The sequence below is a fragment of the Agrilus planipennis genome, unplaced genomic scaffold (genome assembly GCF_000699045.2).
Source record: "Agrilus planipennis isolate EAB-ADULT unplaced genomic scaffold, Apla_2.0 scaffold199, whole genome shotgun sequence".
NCBI classification, from domain to species: domain Eukaryota; kingdom Metazoa; phylum Arthropoda; class Insecta; order Coleoptera; family Buprestidae; genus Agrilus; species Agrilus planipennis.
This window is the reverse complement of record NW_020439011.1, coordinates 134558-160069: the sequence shown is the minus strand read 5'-3', so window position 1 is coordinate 160069 and position 25512 is coordinate 134558. Positions and strand designations below refer to the sequence as shown.

The following is a 25512-nucleotide window of genomic DNA, read 5'->3' as shown; positions in this document are numbered from 1 at the left end:
CTCCTCTAAATTTTGCCTTGTGTGCAACTTCATCTTCTTCAATCTTTGTCGGAGATACTTGACTAAATTAAAAAGAGTTTCCACTACGTTTTTTTACTTTTCTTTCCTTTCCGGCTTTCACTTTTTGCCCTTGTTTGCCGTGTAATTTACAGTGTTAGCCTGAGTTTCGAAGGTACAGGTAGCCATCATAAGCGTAAATCAACAATGTTTCTTATATATGGATTTTTCATCATTTGTGTCATTACGTAAATATTAATAATCATCACAAGGTCGTCAGTCCTAAGACTGGTTGGACACGCACCTCCACTCTTTCCTATCCATATATATTTTGAAAAAATATTATTGATTTCAATAATCCATTTTTAAAGAGAGATTAGTTTAGGTTATGCTAGATTGAATTTAAAGGTATTGTCTGCTGTAATGAGGCTGTGAGGCGTTATTAATAACATTTGTTAAAAATTATCCGGGAGCTTATAACGTTTTTTAGTTGCTTTTGTTCGTCGAAACGTACGTATTGGAAATACGAAAAATTAATGGGAAACAGCAGGCTGATACATCTGGTTTTGTTTCGAATTTTAGTGGTTTATTCGGTAAACATTCTCTACTAAACTTTACCTGAATAAAACGCGTTGCCATTCTATTATAAATTAAGTAGCTTGAGAGTTGGGTGGGTACGCGAAACATTCGAGAATTTCATTGCTAGAGAACGCCGTTTTGAATAGAACGTGGAGAACTTAAATTCCATTGTTTTCTAAGTATTCATTTCAGAACGTACGTATACTTGTAAAACATGTTTATAATAACTTTGCGGGAAAAAATGTAGTTCCATGTCGTAGCACAAACTAGAATCACTTAAAATAACGATCGGCCTCATTTTTACCAAAGAAATTGAGTAAGAAATACCGATCTTAATGTTAAGTATAACAATTTCAAAAACTTATAGTTTCTTTAATCAATTTTCTTTGCTTTACTTACAATATTTACACATATTGTATTAATATTATTTGTTTTTTGATATTCTGATGTATTGTAGGTCTTTAAAAAATATCATTGGAAAGAAACATTGTATACTTATTAAACGTTTGCTGTGACAAAATTGTTATGCAAAACGGAATACTTCGAGTTTGAGAACATTCCGTTTAGATCAGAGCTTACTTTGTAATGCATACCTACATACTGTGGCTGATTAAAATAAATTACTGTAATTTCGTCTGATGACATTTCATTTATCTAGTGGAAGAAAGACAACTGCTTTAAATTTGCTATCTAGTCAAAATTAAGTTTTGACAAAGTGTCTAAGCGTGGTTCTAGAATGAGGAATATATTACAGACGCAATAAATTCCAAGCTGACTCCTTTTAAAATTTGTTAGCTATAATATTGTCGGAGGAACCTACTCGTGACACATAACTTGCCTAACAAACGAAATTAGATAATAAATTCTGAAAAATGCAGGTTAGGTCGTAGACAATTAGAAATAATATAGTCAAATTTTGTGAAATTAAAGCAAATATAAAACTGATAACGCCTTAAAATCTCGATTCTGTCAGGCAATATGTAGAGGCTGCAATGAGATGCAGGTACATTGTACATTGGACAAACGGGCGGACACTTTAATAAACGAATCCACGAACATGGAAATAGTTATTAGCTATTTATAGGCGCTGTGTGATAAAAGAATAGCATACATTAAATGACCATTTGTAACTCATTCTTACCCTACTATCTAAATAAAAAAGAGCTTTTATTATATGTATAATAAAACCAAAAATGTGACCTCATTTAGTATTAGGCATGAAATATTTTCATTCGGCTGATGTAAGAAAATGGCAATTCTGTATTTCTTTTTTAGTAACCGATTCGAGTAAAACAAAATTTGGGTAAAAGCGCGTAAAGGGGTGATTTGCAAATAAATGATGTTCAATTTTGTCTAAAGCGTTATTATGAAAATCGAGGCAATCCGCAGTGAAGGCGCAATTTTAACGAGCACTTCAATTTAACGCATCATTAAATGCTTCTTGTGCATATAATCGATGTCAACCTACCTTCGTTCGACTCCATCTCTATCTTAATGTAGATTTGGCTGTTTACAATTCATATGTCTCTAATGTATTTTCCAGGTCCCAACATAAAAACCACGATCGCTATCCTAAACTGTCTACTAGCGCGACAACTCTGCTTTGAGGATCCATCTTGTTCGGCTATCCTGGAAATTATTCCTCGAGTTTGTGGTCCAGAATTGGGTAAGTTAATTCAAGTTATTTCAACCGCGAAATGTAACTGTTCGCAAAAGACCTTTACATCTTAGAAACTCTTGATTTTCAAACGAAAAATGACTTACAAAGACTTAAGATTAGTTTTTCGTTTTAGAACTCCATAAATTTCTTTCAATGCTGGCCTTAACTATCTTTATTTTGTACCCAGATCGTTAAAAACTTCTTTAAAAAATTTAGATGACACAAAGTTCAGACAGGCGAAGTTAATAAACTAATAAAACTTCTTAAAATACAACGTTTGGTTCTCGGATTTTTAAATGCAATAGAAGACGTTCTGTATCTTCTCATACTCTTTCCCATAAAACACGAAAAAAATGCTTTGGAAATTTTTTATTCAAAAATAGAAGGTTTTCCTAGACATCAGTAAAAGTTTGGTTCAGTTTTACAGTAGTACAAAAGAAAACTTGATAAAGCTACAGTGTAGCGAAAAAAATGTCTACAAATTGTTAATTATTTAAGCAAATTGTATCATCAACTGTCAACAAGTAAATGCCAACTGTATTTTGTTTTCAAATAAGGCTTTTTCGTTACGTTTCGACCCAAACCCAAAAACGAAAGTACGAAATTTACCTAAATAAAGACAAAAGGTATCATATTGCAGCCGTACTAACTTGCCATTTGTTCCGGCTTCTAGAGAAAATAAACAGCGTTATTTTCGTAATTATGAAATTTAATTAATGGTTATTTTTATTTGGAAAATTTAATTTCAGTTGAAGATAAAAAAAGGGCGACTGACGTTAATCATTGGGGAAGCGAGAGGTAAAACTGGGCCGTCTTGATTCGGAACGGAAATCTCAGAACGCGACGGCAAGCAAACGACGCCAACTTGGCGTCGTCTTCGTCACCACGTTTCGTTGTAACGGAGGTTTGAATTCGTGATGTTTATCCGGCATTAAGTGACAATGTTGCAATTTAGAGATGCCGTATCCCTTCAGAGCTATGAATCTTGAGCTTTTGAGCTTACGTAAATTCGTCCAAGCGGGAAACTTCTTGAAAACATCTTGTTAGCACCATTAACGGGATTTTTACTACTCCTTTAATATTATCAACCGCTTGTAAGTAAATCGTTTCCACAGCTAAACAACTTTTACTTTGTTATATATAGTTGTTTTAACCCTATTCAAAACTACCCGTGTCTACTGCGGCCGACGCTCTATAAATAACGGTAGACACACCTATAAAACATATGTTGTAGCTTTTTGGAAAAAGTAGGCATTTAATAAACTCGAAGGACTTAAAACAGCTGACTATACTCACACAACCTTCCTTGAGACTTTCACAATTTCTTCCTTGTCCTATTCTTCACTAGATAAAAAAAAAAAGGTAGATAAAAAAGGTCTCAAAGACTTTATATTGTTTTGGTCAGTTTTTCTTCATAGAGCTACCCCTTTTTAAAAAATACCTGCAACATATAATGTATTCAATACTTAAAAAAGTCACATTTTAATGATCAGAAAGGATAAATGCAAAATTACGTTAAATTTTATTGTAAAAGCTCTATATATAGGGTTGTTCGGAAAGTCATTTCGTTTTTTTTTTGTGGAAATGAAACAGTTTTTGTATAATAAACAAATACTTTATTAAATTATATATTGACCGTTCTGGTCCAACACGTTTTGCCATCTTTCTGGTAGTAGCATAATTCCACGCTCATAAAATTTTTGGTCTTTGCTGGCAAAAAACTGATCGAGGAGGTTTTTGACCTCCTCATTTGAGGTGAAGGTTTTACCGTCTAAAAAATTTTCGAGTGACCGGAACAACTAATAATCCGATGGTGCCAGGTCTGGAGAATATGGTGGGTGTAGGATTGTGTCCCATTCAAGCTGTAAAAGCTTTTGGCGAGTGACCAAACTTGTGTGAGGTCTCGCGTTGTCTTGGTGAAACATTACACCTTTCCTCTTGATTAGTTCTGACCTTTTCTGTTGAAGTGCATCATTCAGTTTGTCCAGCTGATGACAGTAGACTTCCGAATTAATCGTTGTGTTATCCGGTAAAAGCTCAAAAAAAACGATTCCTTTAAAATCCCACCAAACAGACAGCATCACCTTTTTTTGGTGAATATCGGCTTTGGAAATGGTTTGAGCCGGTTCATCTTTTTTGCTCCATGACCTCTTGCGTTTGACGTTGTTGTATACAACCCATTTTTCGTCCCCAGTGATGATGCGCTTCAAAAACGGATCATTTTCGTGACGTTTGAGGAGCGAATCGCAGACGTCAATGCGGCAACACAGATTTCTCTCTGTGAGAACATGGGGAACCCATACATCGAGCTTCGAGGATAATCCCAGGCCTTTCAAGTGGTCATAAACTGTTGAATTTGATAAATTTAACCTCAATCCGATCTCACGTGTTGTTATTCGCCGGTTCACATCAACTAATGCCTTTATCGCGTCTTTATCAGCTTCAACCGGCCTTCCCGAACGTGGTGCATCTTCGATATCAAAATTGCCGGATCGAAATTTAGCGAACCAGTTCTGGCACTGGCGTACTGTCAACACACCTTCTCCATACACATCAGTCAATTTCTTTCTGGCTTGAACAGCATTTTTACCCTTTCTGTAGTAAAACAGTAAGATATGTCGAAAATGCTGCTTATCGCTCTCCATATTTAAAAGGGCACCAACCAAAAACTACTGCGTAGAATTAATTGGAATTTTTCACACACAAGCCTTGCTATATGAGCTCTCAAAGCATATAAAAATTATACGGCTTAAATGTGAAGTTGGGTGCAAAAGAATACAATTAAATCCTCTGTCGGGAAAAAACGAAATGACTTTCCGAACAACCCGATATTATATGTCTCATTGTAACTGCAATATATTCCTTGTGAGGTAAGGGGTCGTCCAAAAAATACGTCACTCAGAATTTCGTCTTTTTGTTTCCCTCTCTCCCTCTTCGTCACGCTGTCCCACTGTCACACTTTCAGCAACCGCCCTCAGAAATATTACGCCACAATAGCCCACCACCCAATTTAAGAACTATCTAGTTAAGAAAAACATTAAAATAAAAGTACTGAACATAGACTTCCCCCGTCCTCCCCCTTGTGTTTCGTCATCTTCGACAATTCTCCAGCTCCATATTTAATGTGTAGATTTTTTGTAAATTGTTGTTTTTACGTGAAGTTTACATGGGTGAATGAGTTCATGATTATGCTATGAAGGCAGTAAAAAAATATGAAGGACGCAGTAAATAAAACGAATTAATTCGTTTCCCTCCCGAAAATGACCTCAAGACTGAAGTGTGTTTTCACAAAACGGGCTCGATATAAACGTCGTAAGTCGTTGTTATTACTGATTTGTACGATAAAGGCCGTGGTGGTGTACATAATGTTTCCAATTTACGAACACTGGGGAATCATGCGTCAATCTTATCGGTGAAGTGTAATCGTAGGAAAAGTTGTTTAAGGGCAGCGAAAACTCTCAATATGTAAAACAAAACTTGTAGCCTTTGAAACGAAGGAAATTAGACGTTAATGTAATCTAAACTTTTGTTGGTTGGATTATAACTCATTCATGTGCACTTTTAAGCTAACCCTTAAAAACACAAGCAAGTTTCATAACAAACAACTTGTTCTTTCTGCATTTAACATGTGTGAGTGATGCAATGATGTTTTGATGTTTAATATTCGATCGCGAGGAATTTATCATCATTATAAATTCATCGTTAGGTATACGCCGTTTGTGATATTTTTATTTTCTTTTACGATGAAAAGTTCTTATTAAAATAGCTTCAAGTTAAGAAAGTTTCGACCTAAGTGGTTTGGCTGATGAGAAGACCCTTTAAAATCGAAAAAGAAATATCCACGCTCTCTCATCAAGAACTTTTAAAGTTTTTGATGGAAGACTGGTTATTTCTTTACCGATTTTAAAACTGAATTATATAGGTACTTACTTAAATTATACATTGCTGCTATTCCTTATTTACCCCTTTCAAGATAATATAATAGTATGAACGCCCTACGCCAGCCATTGTCACGTAATTTTTTTCTCCCTTAATTAGTTAATCAATAAACAAACTTAAGCACGACGTATTCTTACGATTGCGCTCTCTTTTGCGTCTGGACAGCTATAGGGTTGTTCGGAAAGTCATTTCGTTTCTTTTTGTGGAAATGAAAGACAGTTTTCGTATAATAAACAGATACTTTATTAAATTATATATTGACCGTTCTCGTCCAACACCTTTTGCCATCTTTCTGGTAGTAGCATAATTCCACGCTCATAAAAGTTTTGGTCTTTGCTGGCAAAAAACTGATCGAGGAGGTTTTTGACCTCCTCATTTGAGGTGAAGGTTTTACCGTCTAAAAAATTTTGGAGTGACCGGAACAAATAATAATCCGATGGTGCCAGGTCTGGAGAATATGGTGGGTGTAGCATTGTATCCCATTCAAGCTGTAAAAGCTTTTGGCGAGTGACCAAACTTGTGTGAGGTCTCGCGTTGTCTTGGTGAAACACTACACCTTTCCTGTTGATTAGTTCTGACCTTTTCTGTTGAAGTGCATCATTCAGTTTGTCCAGCTGATGACAGTAGACTTCCGAATTAATCGTTGTGTTATCCGGTAAAAGCTCAAAAAAAACGATTCCTTTAAAATCCCACCAAACAGACAGCATCACCTTTTTTTGGTGAATATCGGCTTTGGAAATGGTTTGAGCCGGTTCATCTTTTTTGCTCCATGACCTCTTGCGTTTGACGTTGTTGTATACAACCCATTTTTCGTCCCCAGTGATGATGCGCTTCAAAAACGGATCATTTTCGTGACGTTTGAGAAGCGAATCGCAGACGTCAATGCGGCGACACAGATTTCTCTCTGTGAGAACATGGGGAACCCATACATCGAGCTTCGAGGATAATCCCAGGCCTTTCAAGTGGTCATAAACTGTTGAATTTGATAAATTTAACCTCAATCCGATCTCACGTGTTGTTATTCGCCGGTTCACATCAACTAATGCCTTTATCGCGTCTTTATCAGCTTCAACCGGCCTTCCCGAACGTGGTGCATCTTCGACATCAAAATTGCCGGATCGAAATTTAGCGAACCAGTTCTGGCACTGGCGTACTGTCAACACACCTTCTCCATACACATCAGTCAATTTCTTTCTGGCTTGAACAGCATTTTTACCCTTTCTGTAGTAAAACAGTAAGATATGTCGAAAATGCTGCTTATCGCTCTCCATATTTAAAAGGGCACCAACCAAAAACTACTGCGTAGAATTAATTGGAATTTTTCACACACAAGCCTTGCTATATGAGCTCTCAAAGTATATAAAAATTATACGGCTTAAATGTGAAGTTGGGTGCAAAAGAATACAATTAAATCCTTTGTCGGGAAAAAACGAAATGACTTTCCGAACAATTCGATAATAGTTGATACAAAACGTTGTAATATTTTTTTGAACTCGGTAAGATCAAGAGGATGTTGGCACACTGCTAGATATTATCGAAAAAATAATGTTTTTTCCCGAATTTGGATCTGACACCTTACCATAATTTTGTTATCCAATACATTATGTGTTAAAAACATACTAGCTGCTTCATTTTGCTTGTTGCAGCTGTAATTAAACTTCATAATCAGATGCTTTAATTAGAATAAAGAGAAACAAACTTCGTATTTGTTAATAAAGTTATGCGAAATACCTGTTTATGATCGGTAAATAATTAAGTTAAGTAATTTGTTCATGCTTTGTTCAGCTGGTATTTTAGAAACTAATTTTCATCTTTGAATGCGGTAACGGGAGACGTGGCTTTCGGAAAACTGCTCGTGTTATAAATTTTCCGATAGTGATATGACCAAAGTTTATGTTGAGTCGATGTAAAGACCTTATAAAGAAAACTTAATCATGTTTATTATCTGTGTAAAAGACACGTATGATACAGTTTTAATAGAATCGAAAAAACTTTTCAATCATTTTTGCCAAAGAGCTTTCATTCTTCACCGAGAGCTTTTTCTAGAAAACTAAGGGCGCTTTTCAAATGGTATGACAGAAGATATCGAAGTCGTTTACAAACACGTGTCGAAAATAAATATCTCCCTTTTCTCACTTTAAACATTCTCATCCTACTAAAGAATGGAACAAATTTGAAATGGTGCGATATTTTGAAATGTCGTCAATACAGACGCGCTCCCAAGAAATTCCTACATGGACGGTAAATTTGAGATCTTTTAAACTCGAACGATTAATTTTTAATGTGAAAGATAATGTAGGTACAGCAAAAAAATAAACAAACAAATATCATCAGGTATTTATTGTATTTATCATTACAAACATGTACATTATATTTCAATATTGACTGGAAACTTTTTACTTGAACCTTGTTTTGTTAAATATATTATAGATCGTCTACAACTGTCTGTTTTTTTTTTTAACAGGCAACTGGATGCAGATTTTCCCCTATTCATATAAACGATTTTGTGAAATTAATTTTCTCATTCGAAATTTGTGTTATTGAATACTAATGTTACTAAATAGCAATAAAAACGAGTAAACACATTATGGTAAATTTATATCATCAAAGAGATCGTTATTGGAAGCTTCGATTTACTAATAGCCTAGTATGAATTATATAGGTAATTAAAATCTCTAACGCGACCCCAATATCTACATGTATATATATGTATAGAATATTTGCAATGAATGTGAATTTTCTACTGACTGAAAACTTTTGGCATTCGGTAAAGAATAATCGAGAAAATTGATGAACAATGATGAAATATTGGAAATGTAAATAGACATTCTCTATACATGTATTTCCGACACGATTGCATCTAGCTGAAACAACCATAGATATTCTTCCTTTTTCAGAGAGAGGGATTTAAAGCACACAATAGGGAGATTTTTCTCGTTATTCAACGAAATTTTTAAACAACTCTAAATCCATACATGCACGTATGCGCGTATTGATGAATTTAACAGTTCTTCACACGAGATATGATTTGTTAATTCGTATAAATGGTTAAAATGTTGCTATTGTTCTCGGTTTAGTCTAGGATAATAGTGCATTCATGGTGTCGCAGTTGATAGCAGATTTAATGTGTGGTGTGTGTGTGTGTGTGTGTGTGTATGGGTGTGTTCTAGTGATGCAGTATAGATGTGCTTTGTTGGCTTGGTGAAAGATACGACTAGATATCAGTAAATCGCAATTTAGTAAATCACAGGATTCTACATATGTAAGCTCAAACGAAGTCGGATACCATCAGTTGAATGTACTTAATCTTGCAACGAATTTATTTACAGAGCTTTCAGCTATTCGCACTTAATTCAAAGAAACGACCTGCACTTAGGGCGGACTTTAAATATTGTAACTGTTTGTAGAAATAGGGCAAAAAGAAGCAGCGCGCCGCAGAACCAGTTGGAGGGATTTTCCAGGTGAAAAATGGAAAAATAAGTACGCCATTCATTATTTAGATGATTATTCTCCTTTTAACAGACGTAACTCGAGTATATTGCTCATATATTTTACTCCGGTAGTTGATTTAGTTCCTGTACGATGAAGTTTCAACTTGGAAGGAAATGAAACTAAAAAAAGCTCTCTTTCTTCACGCGTTTACAAGAACAAACGACAGCTCGACTCTTTTCATTTTCCCAACAACTTTTCGTCGTAAAATTTATATTAATAGATTAATTACCGGTATTGAATATATTAACAATATCGGCAATTTGTTGCGGGTGAATTTATAAAAATCACCGCCGTTCTTGATTTGTTGTTAGAACACGGAAAACAATAATGTTATTTTCCAAACTTAGGAACACACCTACTGCATACATAAGGCTACCAGTATAGATCAAACAACAAATTTTATGCATTGAAAGACCTTTTTCTGGCCAGGGCTATGGAAAAATCAATAGCCTGAAGTCACTTTTGGAGGCTCTCTCTCTCTTTTAAAATATCGTACAAAACACACGGCTACCTATTCTATGCATGTATAAAAATTGTAATCGCTATTACATAAAAATGAACCTCTAACGCGCAAAAAAAAATAAAAACCGCTCAAAATAATTTAGTATTTACGCAAAAATTGGACGCAAAATTTTTTCTTTACTTTGAAACGTTGTAAATTTTATAAAATCCTCCTAGTAGGATCCTTGGCTAAATAAAGATCAATATTTAAAGCGTAAGGTTTGTGGATGGTTTAGAAAAGGACAATAGTTTGTTTAGTTGCGATTGTCAGTATATCAGTATATTGACTTGGAGGCATTTAAAAACAGAATTACCTATCGAAAATAGGCAGCTTTAGATCTGGCTTCGGTCCGTAGTAATCGATTTACTAGACTAAATGTAGTTGCTTTATGGGTGAATTAAGAACCAAAAGGACCTCTCGTTGTGGCAGCGTCCTTTGTACACTTCGATTTTCGATAGTAGAGTAGACTTGCCTATAAACTTTTCCTCAAATATTCACCGCTTTTCTACAAAACCCACTTTGACGGATAGCTACTTTACAAAGGAAAATACCACAGCCGAAGTCGCCAATGCTGACAACAAAAGAAATTTACATTTGGCCAAGAAAGCCGCCAGCAAATCGATTTCGATCGGACTTTCTGATAAGCTACATTACTGCATGCTTTCTGGCCCCCTAGTAGTTTGCTACAGGAATGCGTTTTCTTTACCTAATCTCAACAGAAAGCACAACCGTAAATAGAAAATTTAATAACACTACATCCAGGATATTTTACACAATACACTTTACTTTCTCGACTTCTTCAATTTCTACTTTCCTAAACACTAGCTTTCGTTTATTAATACACTTTATTTTGCATCTGATGTTTTTTTTTTAATAATTTTATAGCACACATTTAATCTTTATGTGTTGCTGCTATTCAATCTATTCTTCAATGTAAATCTAGACTTGATTTTCGTAGTTATTTAAAATTATCGATCACTCTTTCGTTTATATTAATTCTCCTCTTCGCTTCGCTTAAGGCCGTTCCAAAAATAGCTACAGAATAAATAATAAAAAACGAAGGTGATAATGTTCATTTTTACCTTTTTTCAAACATCCCTGATGGCCTCAGACATTTTAAATCAGAGCCGCATTATTTCGAGGGTAGTCGAATGTATATCTACCACAATTATTATTTTAGAAAACTTTTTTCGTTAATGACCGAAGGCATTACACTTAAGGCTCATTTGAAATTAAGTGATATGTAAAATTTCGGCGACTAAAGAACGGAAAGAAAATTTTAATTGTAAAGAACTTTAACCTATTCGGATAAATTCGAGTTTGATCTAAACAAATAGATGTTGGCGAGAAATCTCCATAGCGACGCAGTTATTAATTAATTAAGACCAACGTTTACCTTTTGTCTAAAGCTAAGCACTCAAATGAACTTTCCATGTATGTTAAATAATTAAGTGATAAAGGATACAGTACATGTATGTATCTAGTTCAAAAGACGAACATAGGGTTAATATTATAACATTAATTAATTAAACAAATATGCAGCACTTGAATGGGAAAATTAAGTTAGTAAAATAAATTGTAAGGTGTGATAATTTTCTTCTCATCATAGGACATATACATATTTACTATACTAATTATTTTAATAAAACATAATCTAACTCTGCATTAAGAAATTGTCCTGTTTACCTTTCGTCAGATGCATTTATATTCGTCAGTTCCTTAGCTAATTAACCTTTTTCAACAGGACATAATTAACTCAAATGATCGTTATTGTCTTTTAAACTATCGCGTTAATTCCAATGAAAACATTTATGAAGACGTACAAGCGTTATTAGAAACTATTAACAATAGATATATTATTGAAAATTTTGGTGGAGGCGCCGGGACAATTTCAATTAAAGGCTATAATTGAGCTATAATTCTGGTTTCGTTGAAGTAAATTGATGAACTATCTTTAAATTTTGTTATTGAAGCTATTAGAAATGCTAATTTATAGTTTCCACTTTACAATTAAACTAAAATTTGTAATGTAACATATATAGGCAACCCAAAACATCCTAACGATCCTTATAATGCAACTATAAAGAAAGTTAGAAAACGATAGGCGATTATGTGAAACAATACTATCCTTTAATAAACTACAGAATATTACGTAAAAATGATCAATTACTTAGTAATATTATCAGAGATATCTTGTAAAATTTGGTTGAATACATTTACTCATTTTTTACTTTTTACACATACTTTACACATTTCTATTGGGAACCACTACAAAAGTATCTAGTCACTAATTACGAGTATTTAGTTAATAGTTACTGCAAACAATTGTTTTAAACTGAAAAGTAAGTCATTCATGAAGATACACAAACATTGTCAACAATTCTTAAAAAAAATAGCGAAAATTTTGGTGGAGGCGCCGGGAAAATTTAAAATAAAGACTTGCTGAGCTATAATTTCGGTTTCATCGAGATAACGTGATGAATTCTCATCTTTATATTATAGTATTTGTATATAGATGCAGCTAGGGATGTTATTTTTACAATAAATTACGTAGACTACAATTTGTAATATAGTATATAGGCAACCCAACATACGAAATTATTTTCGATCTTCAAACAAACCATAAAATATTACGTAGAGATAATTAATTAATTTGATTGAAGGCCCTTTCATACCATGATATCATTAAATTATTAAATCTATGTCGTTTTTGACAAATGATTACTTTCTATGAAATACTTTATAATTTTTTTTTGTCCCTTTTCCATAAAACTACCGGAGTACACTATAACTTGACGTGTAGAAATTTCGAAACCCTTAGCAACCTCAGGCTCAGTCTGTCTTGGCGTACCCCTGACTACAACCCTGGAGCAATCCATCGTCCAAGTTATTACGTCAGTAGTAATTTAAACTTCTTAAACTTAAGAAAAAAATTAAGCGTTTGCTTTACTGTTGGCTTGTCTTTAATCGGTTTTAATTCATTGTTTTTTATCTCACCCTACCCTATTTATTTGAACTGTGTGATGTTTTAGCTTTAGCGGCAAATTAATTACACTTCTCCGCGAAAGATACTTAACAGAACGCTCGCTGAGTTCACTCAAATACAATATTTCGCAACTAATCTAATAAATTTACTTCCTACATAAAACCATATTTTGGAAAACAAACAAGAAAAGACCGCGCTTCAGAAGCCTTTGTAAACTGGAATAGGTGTTTTGATATATTAAGTACTTAAGCGATTCCCTTACTCATATCTGAGTGCTTCACATGATAAGCTACGAAAACTAACAAGCAAGCTGAGGTTGCGAATGCGAGCAATTATAATATGCCATGACTCTCGCTAGCAATATTGGTTTCATAAACACATTCTCGACTATCAAGTTTATTCCTATTATGCATTAACGAATTCTCTTTTAATCAGTTTAATCAGCATTCATAAACATAATTTTGATGAGCTTGTTTAGCAATGAGCAAAATTAGTTTTGATCTTGCAGTTTTGGTCTTCTAGTAGATTTATTTAAAGAGCAAACTTTTGCGCGTCTAAATTTTAGTTGGTTGAAAAGAAGTCGGAATTATCAATCAAGCAGGGTGCATTGTGTGTCACCTTAGAACTGTCTTTGAATACCTAGTATTGCTGAATTACATAATGATTTCGTTTTGTTGTGGTTCTCTTTTCATAAATTAATTATGAAGGAGTTTCAAACCATAGAATTAATTGAGGAAAAATACTAAAGTGTTTGTTCTTAATCGAATAAATACATCTAAAATCTGTTTTTAATGGAATCTCGTTTCTTAAAAGTGATCATAAATCACCGGAATGGTTTCTTCTGAACGCACATAATGAGGAAGTCCGCAAGAACGCTCTTGAGAAAAATAGGTCTGAAGCCTTTTTTTGCAACTTTTATATACCAAATTTTCCAGGATTATTTCGGTATTTATTTTCCTCAAGGATCCTTATTAAGCGATTTTTCAATTTTATCACGATCGGGGGTAATAAAATATCCAAAAGGAATTCAAGTATTTTTTATTCTTCGTAGAAATTATTTGATGTCAGTATTTATTCTCACAATTAAAATCAGGTAAGACAGATAAGGAAGCAATATCAACGAATTTTACGTTAATAAAAACAAACATTAAAGTAAAATTTTGAAATGTCAGTGAGATAGGGGTTCTATATAAAAGATTACTCAGAGTAGTGTCTATCGGGTATTTTACGTTCGGTATAGGTCATGGTTAGCGGTTCTGTTGCAGTTTTAAATCGGTAATGCCCTTTATTCTGCTCAATAAATGTTGACTGACATTTTAATTCAATAAGCAATAGATTAGAACTGTGAGTTTGATAAAAATTCATTCCTATATTGGATTAAAATACAAAATTTTTCCAATTGATTTCTATTAGTTAAAGATAACAGTTGGACTAATAAAAAACAGTTTCACTAAAAGCATCAAATAATGACATTAAATGAATGTGTCACGATTGAAATCAATGTAATAAATTTAAACGGCGAAATATTTTTGAGCGCTTTTGTTTTAAGGCCTTTAACTTTCGAAATTTAACGTAAAAACACTTGACAGCTCAGTCTGTCGTAACCCTTGTTAAATTTTCATTAGAAGATATATATCTATTATTTAATACTCACAATATCCTGTGTCAAACAATTTTAGCTACAACGTTTTACATTTCCTGGCAGCACCCTTAGGGACAAACTGCTTTCTAATTAATAAATAAATAGTCTAATGGATAACGTAGTAGCTCGTATTGCAGATTGTTACCTTAGTAACGAACCCTATGGACGAAAATTTGGATACTATTTAATTATATACTAAAATATTACCCGGACGAGTCATCACTAAACATACTTATAACACCTATACGATCATACATTATTTATTTGCTTTAACGGGTATCATAATCCTTTTCTTGTTAATTAACTGCTTGAAGATTATTCGTGTTTTTTCGCCCTTTATTAGCAACAGCATATTGGGAATGAAAATACTTTCTTTCCTTCAGGACTCGCGAATTGGTTTGTTTAGATAGCAGCCCTCCCTAATTATCTTCGAATTCTCTTTGATGTTTTACTTCAGTTTGAATGGTTGAGATCGGCAATTAGAAATGGCATGAATTTGATAAAAAGAATTTTTACTTGGACTCGCTGCTTGCTGTATTTACTTTCCTTTCCTTAAATATAAAATAACTAACCTGCCATGGTGCCCTTTTTAAACCGTGATTGATTTGGTTTTTAAGCTTCACTAATTCCCTTTACAAAATAGAAAATTGCTTACATTAACGATTACCGTCATAGAAAAAAAAAACATGTTTAGGTACTTGAACTTTACGGTTAGGAAAATAGAAACTTAGTGCAAAAGGACACAAGGGTGGGCTCATATATCCTTTCTCATGATGTAAGATGTGCTAAAAAAATACGAATAAGTAATGAACATTTTTGGTTAGACGTTTTATCGATTTTTACGTATAAGAAACGAAAAGTTCCCCTTTTGACATTTAAAGTTGTTCATGAGATTTTAGCGTCTCGTTGCTGATGATCCACGACAGTAAATGGTGAGACTATTGCGGTGAATAGCCGCAGGTAAACATTACGTGTATCTAATAGGGTTCCTTGAAAATGTCTCTTTGCCAGGTTCTAGAGATACAGAAAGCAGGCATACGTCTAGTCTATCGCATCACTCAAAGCAAATGCTTGTCAATTAATATATTTTAACACACGATTCTCGCTACCTGCCTTAAAGTTTATGTATTTACGTGATGGTTAAATTTCGACGTATGAATAATTGGTTATCTGTCTATGGGTACACGTATTGATAATAAATTTAACTCCATCGTAACTTTGTTTTGATAAATTTGCATGTTATTATCATATTTTGACGAAATTAAATGTAATTGTATTCTATTGCCACCTCGCACTGTCCCAAAGTTAGCGTGGTAATTACATAATAACCCTACTTTGCACAATGGATTAAATCAATAAACACCCTATGATCCGCTTTTAGATAGTATCATAAACAAATGTATATGTGGCATTAATGGATTTTGTTATATTCTTATTAGTTTGACCATTTAATAAACGAATATATCAATATTAATTAGCATGCGCGTAGTACCACACTGTAGTAACTTTCGCATTTGTAGGTACATACCTAACACGTTTGAAACTGCAATAAAAACAAAATATCGATTCGCGATTTTTTATGGCGGACTTTATGACGTTTCAGTGGTTGTTTTTCGCAGTTTATTTGCAATTAAAAGTAGAAAGTAACTTTAATGAACCGTTGTATAAGTTATTGGTGTACAGACCACATTTACACAACGTTCTATCAACAAACGACCGGCTATGGTGCGGTAAATCTTCTGCGCTCACGCACAATAAAATAACGAATTACTTTCTAATCAAATTAATGAAGACCGTTATTAAATACTCTTATTTTCCGAGTATTCAACATTCGCTCTGCTAGGTCCCTTCGTTATTTAATTGTCAAGAATCAGTATTCAATATAAACGTAAGGTTTGATAAGACATTTGGAAGATGAAATATTCGTTTACGTTGAGGATTTTTCTTTCGATTCTACTTTTCCTTGTTTCGGTGTGATACCTTTATTTGTTGTTATGAATATGAAGCCTTATGGTGTGTTTTGTGAAGGTGATGGCATGAAAGAGAAAAAAGTGCGCGTCTCTCTGAACATGAAATTCAGTTAAAAAGAAACAGAAGAAGAAAGTAAAGCAGCCCGTTAACTGACGATGGCACGTTCTAGGCCGCCCCCATTTAAAAATTTCCAGACGAGATGACACTCGAAAGGGAACGCGAAGGAAGCAGAAGAATCTCTTCAGAAAACAGGGTCGGTAATTACGCGTATGGTACGCATGATTCTGAATTTGTTTCAATCGCGCATCGAGCTCTAAGGGTGTACATCATGCCGACATGGAACTAAAGGCAGTAAGAGGGTGGCAAGGAAACTCCAAACGTAATTGAATAAATTAATTCGAAATGGTCTGTATTCTGTCGAGACTGCCAGACGCGGATCGCGATTTCGATCTTTTTGGATCACATCAGCGCGTCGCAGGCAGCTCCGGCAGAACACAGACCAACTTTTACCTGCTGTCTTAACAGTGCGTTTTAGAAAATACTACAAATGGCGCAGTGAACGCCATCTGTAGCACGATGCTACATTTTAGGATTACGTATGCTCCAACAAGGTCCACTTGTGTGGATATCTACTTGCTGAAAACGAATCCCGGCGTAGCCAACCTCAACGTGATAGGCACGTTAGCTTAATCGAATAAAATAATTCGAAGTGGTCTGTATTCTGTCGAAACTGCCAGACGCGGATCGCGATTTCGATCTTTTTGGATCTCATCAGCGCGTCGCAGGCAGCTCCGACAGAACACAGACCAACTTTTACCTGCTGTCTTAACAGTGCGTTTTAGAAAATACTACAAATGGCGCAGTAAACGCCATCTGTAGCACGATGCTACATTTTAGGATTACGTATGCTCCAACAAGGTCCACTTGTGTGGATATCTACTTGCTGAAAACGAATCCCGGCGTAGCCAACCTCAACGTGATAGGCACGTTAGCTTAATCGAATAAAATAATTCGAAGTGGTCTGTATTCTGTCGAAACTGCCAGACGCGGATCGCGATTTCGATCTTTTTGGATCTCATCAGCGCGTCGCAGGCAGCTCCGACAGAACACAGACCAACTTTTACCTGCTGTCTTAACAGTGCGTTTTAGAAAATACTACAAATGGCGCAGTAAACGCCATCTGTAGCACGATGCTACATTTTAGGATTACGTATGCTCCAACAAGGTCCACTTGTGTGGATATCTACTTGCTGAAAACGAATCCCGGCGTAGCCAACCTCAACGTGATAGGCACGTTAGCTTAATCGAATAAAATAATTCGAAGTGGTCTGTATTCTGTCGAAACTGCCAGACGCGGATCGCGATTTCGATCTTTTTGGATCTCATCAGCGCGTCGCAGGCAGCTCCGACAGAACACAGACCAACTTTTACCTGCTGTCTTAACAGTGCGTTTTAGAAAATACTACAAATGGCGCAGTAAACGCCATCTGTAGCACGATGCTACATTTTAGGATTACGTATGCTCCAACAAGGTCCACTTGTGTGGATATCTACTTGCTGAAAACGAATCCCGGCGTAGCCAACCTCAACGTGATAGGCACGTTAGCTTAATCGAATAAAATAATTCGAAGTGGTCTGTATTCTGTCGAAACTGCCAGACGCGGATCGCGATTTCGATCTTTTTGGATCTCATCAGCGCGTCGCAGGCAGCTCCGACAGAACACAGACCAACTTTTACCTGCTGTCTTAACAGTGCGTTTTAGAAAATACTACAAATGGCGCAGTGAACGCCATCTGTAGCACGATGCTACATTTTAGGATTACGTATGCTCCAACAAGGTCTACTTGCTGAAAACGAATCCCGGCGTAGCCAACCTCAACATGATAGGCATGAGATGAGATCCAAAAAAATCGAAATCGCGATCCGCGTCTGGCAGTCTCGACAGAATAAAGACCACTTCGAATTATTTTGTTCGATTATGGTAACGTGCCTATCACGTTGAGGTTGGCTACGCCGGGATTCGTTTTCAGCAAGTAGACCTTGTTGGAGCATACGTATCCTAAAATGTAGCATCGTGCTACAGATGGCGTTCACTGCGCCATTTGTAGTATTTTCTCCAAATGTAATACATGTGGAAGCCGGTTCATTTTTGATATATCGTATCAAACATTTTCATTGATACGATTGCATGCAGCTGTGTGTTTTGAATTTGAAAATCATTAGGATCATGAAATGTCAGTCAGATTACTACGAGATGCTTAGCGGGGAAGTCCAAGGCGGCCGTTGAAACGCCAGAAAGGTAAACGTCCAAGTGGGAATAGGCAAGTAGGTACAAGAGTGCCAAGAACTCTAGCGTTGCTGTGAAGTACACCAGGTTGCTTTATAATTATTCAAGGTGCTGTATCGATCCGGGTTCCTCCAACTTCCCGTCTCTCTTCCATATGGACCTTCCTCTTACTTCCACCAGCCAAACGCTCCAGTTGTGCATTATTATTAGGCTTCGCTGCTTCTTCGGCTTCAGTTAGTCCATAAGACAAGCCGGTAATTCTAATATGCATTTGAGCCATTACAGTCGATTCAATGTTTACCGCCATCGTTATATAGTTGGAATAACAACAATACGATTTGTTATGCAAATATAATTTCAGAGAATTTTAAGCGAGAGATTGTTAGCAAGAAATGAATTTGTAATATTCACCGAACTTGTTACTGCAATATCGCTTCGATTAATTTTCGGTTTGAAAACAATATTCAACTGAGTTAAAGAGATGTATTATAGATTTAACGATTGGATAGATGATAACAAAAAACTACATAAACTAATTGATTTTACTAACGATAAAAATAATCAATTTGTTTCGTGGAGGAATTGCTTTGTTTTCGAAGGACATGTATTTCACTAACAAAAAAGAGTTTTTGTAAATACACCCATACCCCGTACCTATTATGTGAGATGATGTTTAAATAGAACTGCTTCAGATTTAATTCATTGTCAAGTAGGACAATATAAGTAAGTACAAAGGTAGCTCTTGGAAATAGATTGCTTCGAAAAAGGTCTTCAAAAACTTTTCCTTTTATTTCCGTTTCCTGTCAAAGAATATATCTGTATTCTTTGTCATTTCTAAGGGAACATCAAAGTGATATTGAAACTCATTTCATTTTTAACGACAATTTCAAGTTTTGATTAAGTCTGTACCTATTATAAAGATATATCTACTTATTGTGATATTAAGAATTCTATCTATTGTACATATTTTAATAATGTAATATCTAATAATAAGATAAAGAAAAAAGAGAACTAAGAGGATAAACTCAAACATTTGAGTCACTTGGTCGGAATTGAGTACCTGGTAAGAATAAAGGAGCACCGATAGGGTAATTATCTCATAATTTCATAGGATAAAATAGACATCTACAGTATACATATCGAAATGTACTCGAAAGGAATAAGGAACCGTCTTATTCCGTAGTTTTTTTACCGAATTTTCCTTATATTTCCCACGAGGTTCGTATGACAACAAAAATGTGCCTAAACAAAAAACAGTTCATTTGACGCAAAAGGAAAGATGTTTTTTTTATTTTCTTTACTTCTAAACAACAATAATTAAATTTGATTGTACATTAAATAAAAATTCACTTTTCCCTAAGCTGGTTCTAAATAAGGAAATTGTTAATGTTAGTGGACATCTCTCTCTTCCTATTACTTACTGCTTGCAGAAAGAGAGAGAGCGCGCTGATGATGTAGAAATAAGTGCCGAGTTTGCAGGAGGAGATATTATAAATTATTACAATTAAGTAAATGTTTTATGTTCGGAAGTCCGTTGTTTTCGAGGAAAATGTGGTTAAAAGTACAGGTGTTAATAGTCAACCTCTTGTATTTTTCGATTATCGGCAATGTTGACATTCTCCATCCATGTAGCTGCAGATCGAGCTTTTCTCGGACTACTTTATTTGGTAGACACCTAATGTTGCCAACGAACAGGACCGGGTCAGGATTGTAAATTATCGTAATCTTCTTTAAAAAAAATTGCCCTTAACTCACCGTGCTATTGTTTATTGCGTCTAGTTCACACCCTCCAAAGCTCGACGCTTGTTTCTGTTATTGTTAACTAACTGATAGAGCTTACGGCTTAATGCATATGTTTGATGCTTTTGTGTTGTTTTTACAAGATGCCTTGGCAAAATGTATAATTAACATTTGTCTAATAGCATGTGAGTAAGTATTGTGATGACAACCGTAGGTATTATGAAGTATAAAAATGAGTTATTCTTCAGTGACTGCGACAGTTTATGATTTTAAGGAGAAAGCGACTTTAATATGCATATTAGAACACGTTAAATCCTGCTGTTCCCGTATTGCTTCGGATGTGTTTCTACGTTGAACTATAAATCCTTGCTTTGCTCATAAATCCCTTTAAATCCGTGCAGGTTTGTCAAACGGCATTTCACTTAATAAGGCCTGGAACAGAGGTGACTGTTTGTGTGACAGTCTCAGTTAAAAGTTCCTCACATTTGCAAATATCAAATCGGCGACGGAAAGCTTTAACAGCGTACATAGGTACACTTAGATTATTATTATTATTATAGAACAACTTTAGATGTAGGTTTCCTGGAACGCGGCCCAGCCTGATGGTTATTTTTATGATAAAAACATCCTTAGATATTATATTTAGTTAGTGCCACAACTACGAGACAAATCGAAAACAACAATTATTATGCACAATGCTTCAATGTGGTTTACGACTTTTTGCCATACTCTTCAACAGGAACAGCGCAAGTTTAAGGAGTTTTAAAGCAAACTATTAAGGATCTATTTAGTGAAGAAAAATGACTCTACTCATTAAGGAAATCCTATTAATCATAATAAACTGTTTTAATATCGAATTATCTTGCTATTATCTCGCAAACGTTTTAGTGGTTAGAAATAGAAAGTGTAAATGTATTTTAGGAAATTGTTTTTAGAGAATCAAATGATCCCAACTACCAAAGGTTGTAGTAAATTAGAAAAAGGAATTCTTAAAACGTACATTCAGCGAGACTTGTAGCAAAAGTACCTACATCAATTTAGGATTAGTGGTTTATGAGTTGTGAAGGTAATAAATGGGTTTTATGTCTTTTATTTTTCGTTTCTTTTTTTTTTGCTGAGTTTAAAATAAATTAACGTAAGCACAGCATGTAACGCCCAATGTATGTGCGTGCTGAACATTGATAGGACCGGCTACTTTACATAAAAATACCCACACGATAACAAAGTTTTCTGTTTTATATTCGACTATGTTATAATTTTATTTTGCATATTTCCCGTAAACTTTTCGTGTTAAAATACTTAGATGTTGTTTTCGATTATGCAGGGCTGTAAAAGGCGTTCTGTTGAGAATTTATCCCTTTTATTGCTGGCTTTGCTTTCTTATTACGCGGACGGTAAAGATTGATCCATACCTACAACCTAATTCTTTTGAACCAGAAAGTTTATGTTCCACTCATTCCCCCGACAGTTTTTAGAAATGTAATCGTCGAAATGGAACGATAAGATTTGATCGTTAACTTTTTATACCAAAAAAAGCAATCTTAGACAAATATATGCTGTTTTCTTACTCGCCATAGCAATTTCCTATACGATACTTTTTTTTCATCTGCTACTACGTAATTATTTATTTGTTGAAAACTAGCTACCTTATTATTAATATTTTACGTAATAACAAAGCTCCCTTAGTTTCCATAAATATATGGAAGTTCAATGAATATAATAGGGGCAAAACTAGAATCTCTGTGGTTTACTATTTGTATTACGGCAAGGTCTTGTGACAAATGTATTCGTTATTGTTTGTGTCAGGACAACTACTAAACACAACTCTACCTTATCTACAGCAACCCTGATAGCGGCGCTATTGTCTTAACGCTACCTCAATATGGTTAAATGCAACTATTTCTGTTCCAAGTACAAACCGCGTCGATTGCTATAGGAAAGCTGTTATACAGGGGCTGTCGATAAACCATATAGACCGAGCGGCATGGCCTAGAGGTCTAGACCATTGCTTAGCACTCGAAAGGACGTCGGATCGATTCCGGGTCGTCCGTCTGCCTTGGTCCAAGTTTTTCTGTGGTTCCCTTGGATCACTTAGGCAAATGCTGAGGCAATAATATTCCACAGATAATCTTTCACTCTCTTCTATCCTCATTTCGTCCGTCTCAACTTTCTCACCCGAACCACCACNGTTTTACATTTCCTGGCAGCACCCTTAGGGACAAACTGCTTTCTAATTAATAAATAAATAGTCTAATGGATAACGTAGTAGCTCGTATTGCAGATTGTTACCTTAGTAACGAACCCTATGGACGAAAATTTGGATACTATTTAATTATATACTAAAATATTACCCGGACGAGTCATCACTAAACATACTTATAACACCTATACGATCATACATTATTTATTTGCTTTAACGGGTATCATAATCCTTTTCTTGTTAATTAACTGCTTGAAGATTATTCGTGTTTTTTCGCCCTTTATTAGCAACAGCATATTGGGAATGAAAATACTTTCTTTCCTTCAGGACTCGCGAATTGGTTTGTTTAGATAGCAGCCCTCCCTAATTATCTTCGAATTCTCTTTGATGTTTTACTTCAGTTTGAATGGTTGAGATCGGCAATTAGAAATGGCATGAATTTGATAAAAAGAATTTTTACTTGGACTCGCTGCTTGCTGTATTTACTTTCCTTTCCTTAAATATAAAATAACTAACCTGCCATGGTGCCCTTTTTAAACCGTGATTGATTTGGTTTTTAAGCTTCACTAATTCCCTTTACAAAATAGAAAATTGCTTACATTAACGATTACCGTCATAGAAAAAAAAAACATGTTTAGGTACTTGAACTTTACGGTTAGGAAAATAGAAACTTAGTGCAAAAGGACACAAGGGTGGGCTCATATATCCTTTCTCATGATGTAAGATGTGCTAAAAAAATACGAATAAGTAATGAACATTTTTGGTTAGACGTTTTATCGATTTTTACGTATAAGAAACGAAAAGTTCCCCTTTTGACATTTAAAGTTGTTCATGAGATTTTAGCGTCTCGTTGCTGATGATCCACGACAGTAAATGGTGAGACTATTGCGGTGAATAGCCGCAGGTAAACATTACGTGTATCTAATAGGGTTCCTTGAAAATGTCTCTTTGCCAGGTTCTAGAGATACAGAAAGCAGGCATACGTCTAGTCTATCGCATCACTCAAAGCAAATGCTTGTCAATTAATATATTTTAACACACGATTCTCGCTACCTGCCTTAAAGTTTATGTATTTACGTGATGGTTAAATTTCGACGTATGAATAATTGGTTATCTGTCTATGGGTACACGTATTGATAATAAATTTAACTCCATCGTAACTTTGTTTTGATAAATTTGCATGTTATTATCATATTTTGACGAAATTAAATGTAATTGTATTCTATTGCCACCTCGCACTGTCCCAAAGTTAGCGTGGTAATTACATAATAACCCTACTTTGCACAATGGATTAAATCAATAAACACCCTATGATCCGCTTTTAGATAGTATCATAAACAAATGTATATGTGGCATTAATGGATTTTGTTATATTCTTATTAGTTTGACCATTTAATAAACGAATATATCAATATTAATTAGCATGCGCGTAGTACCACACTGTAGTAACTTTCGCATTTGTAGGTACATACCTAACACGTTTGAAACTGCAATAAAAACAAAATATCGATTCGCGATTTTTTATGGCGGACTTTATGACGTTTCAGTGGTTGTTTTTCGCAGTTTATTTGCAATTAAAAGTAGAAAGTAACTTTAATGAACCGTTGTATAAGTTATTGGTGTACAGACCACATTTACACAACGTTCTATCAACAAACGACCGGCTATGGTGCGGTAAATCTTCTGCGCTCACGCACAATAAAATAACGAATTACTTTCTAATCAAATTAATGAAGACCGTTATTAAATACTCTTATTTTCCGAGTATTCAACATTCGCTCTGCTAGGTCCCTTCGTTATTTAATTGTCAAGAATCAGTATTCAATATAAACGTAAGGTTTGATAAGACATTTGGAAGATGAAATATTCGTTTACGTTGAGGATTTTTCTTTCGATTCTACTTTTCCTTGTTTCGGTGTGATACCTTTATTTGTTGTTATGAATATGAAGCCTTATGGTGTGTTTTGTGAAGGTGATGGCATGAAAGAGAAAAAAGTGCGCGTCTCTCTGAACATGAAATTCAGTTAAAAAGAAACAGAAGAAGAAAGTAAAGCAGCCCGTTAACTGACGATGGCACGTTCTAGGCCGCCCCCATTTAAAAATTTCCAGACGAGATGACACTCGAAAGGGAACGCGAAGGAAGCAGAAGAATCTCTTCAGAAAACAGGGTCGGTAATTACGCGTATGGTACGCATGATTCTGAATTTGTTTCAATCGCGCATCGAGCTCTAAGGGTGTACATCATGCCGACATGGAACTAAAGGCAGTAAGAGGGTGGCAAGGAAACTCCAAACGTAATTGAATAAATTAATTCGAAATGGTCTGTATTCTGTCGAGACTGCCAGACGCGGATCGCGATTTCGATCTTTTTGGATCACATCAGCGCGTCGCAGGCAGCTCCGGCAGAACACAGACCAACTTTTACCTGCTGTCTTAACAGTGCGTTTTAGAAAATACTACAAATGGCGCAGTACACGCCATCTGTAGCACGATGCTACATTTTAGGATTACGTATG

General features: G+C 35.1%; 1 protein-coding gene across 7 annotated transcripts in view; it reads left to right on the top strand.

Annotated features, from left to right (window-relative positions):
• The window catches only part of LOC108741291, a 131439-nt gene that overhangs the window by 56109 nt on the left and 49818 nt on the right, over positions 1–25512 (top strand). For all 7 annotated transcript variants that reach the window (XM_018476046.2, XM_018476050.2, XM_018476049.2 and 4 more), the window contains exon 2: positions 2120–2242. In XM_018476046.2, coding sequence (XP_018331548.1) covers positions 2120–2242 — 123 coding nt within the window. The remainder of the gene's footprint in view (positions 1–2119; positions 2243–25512) is intronic.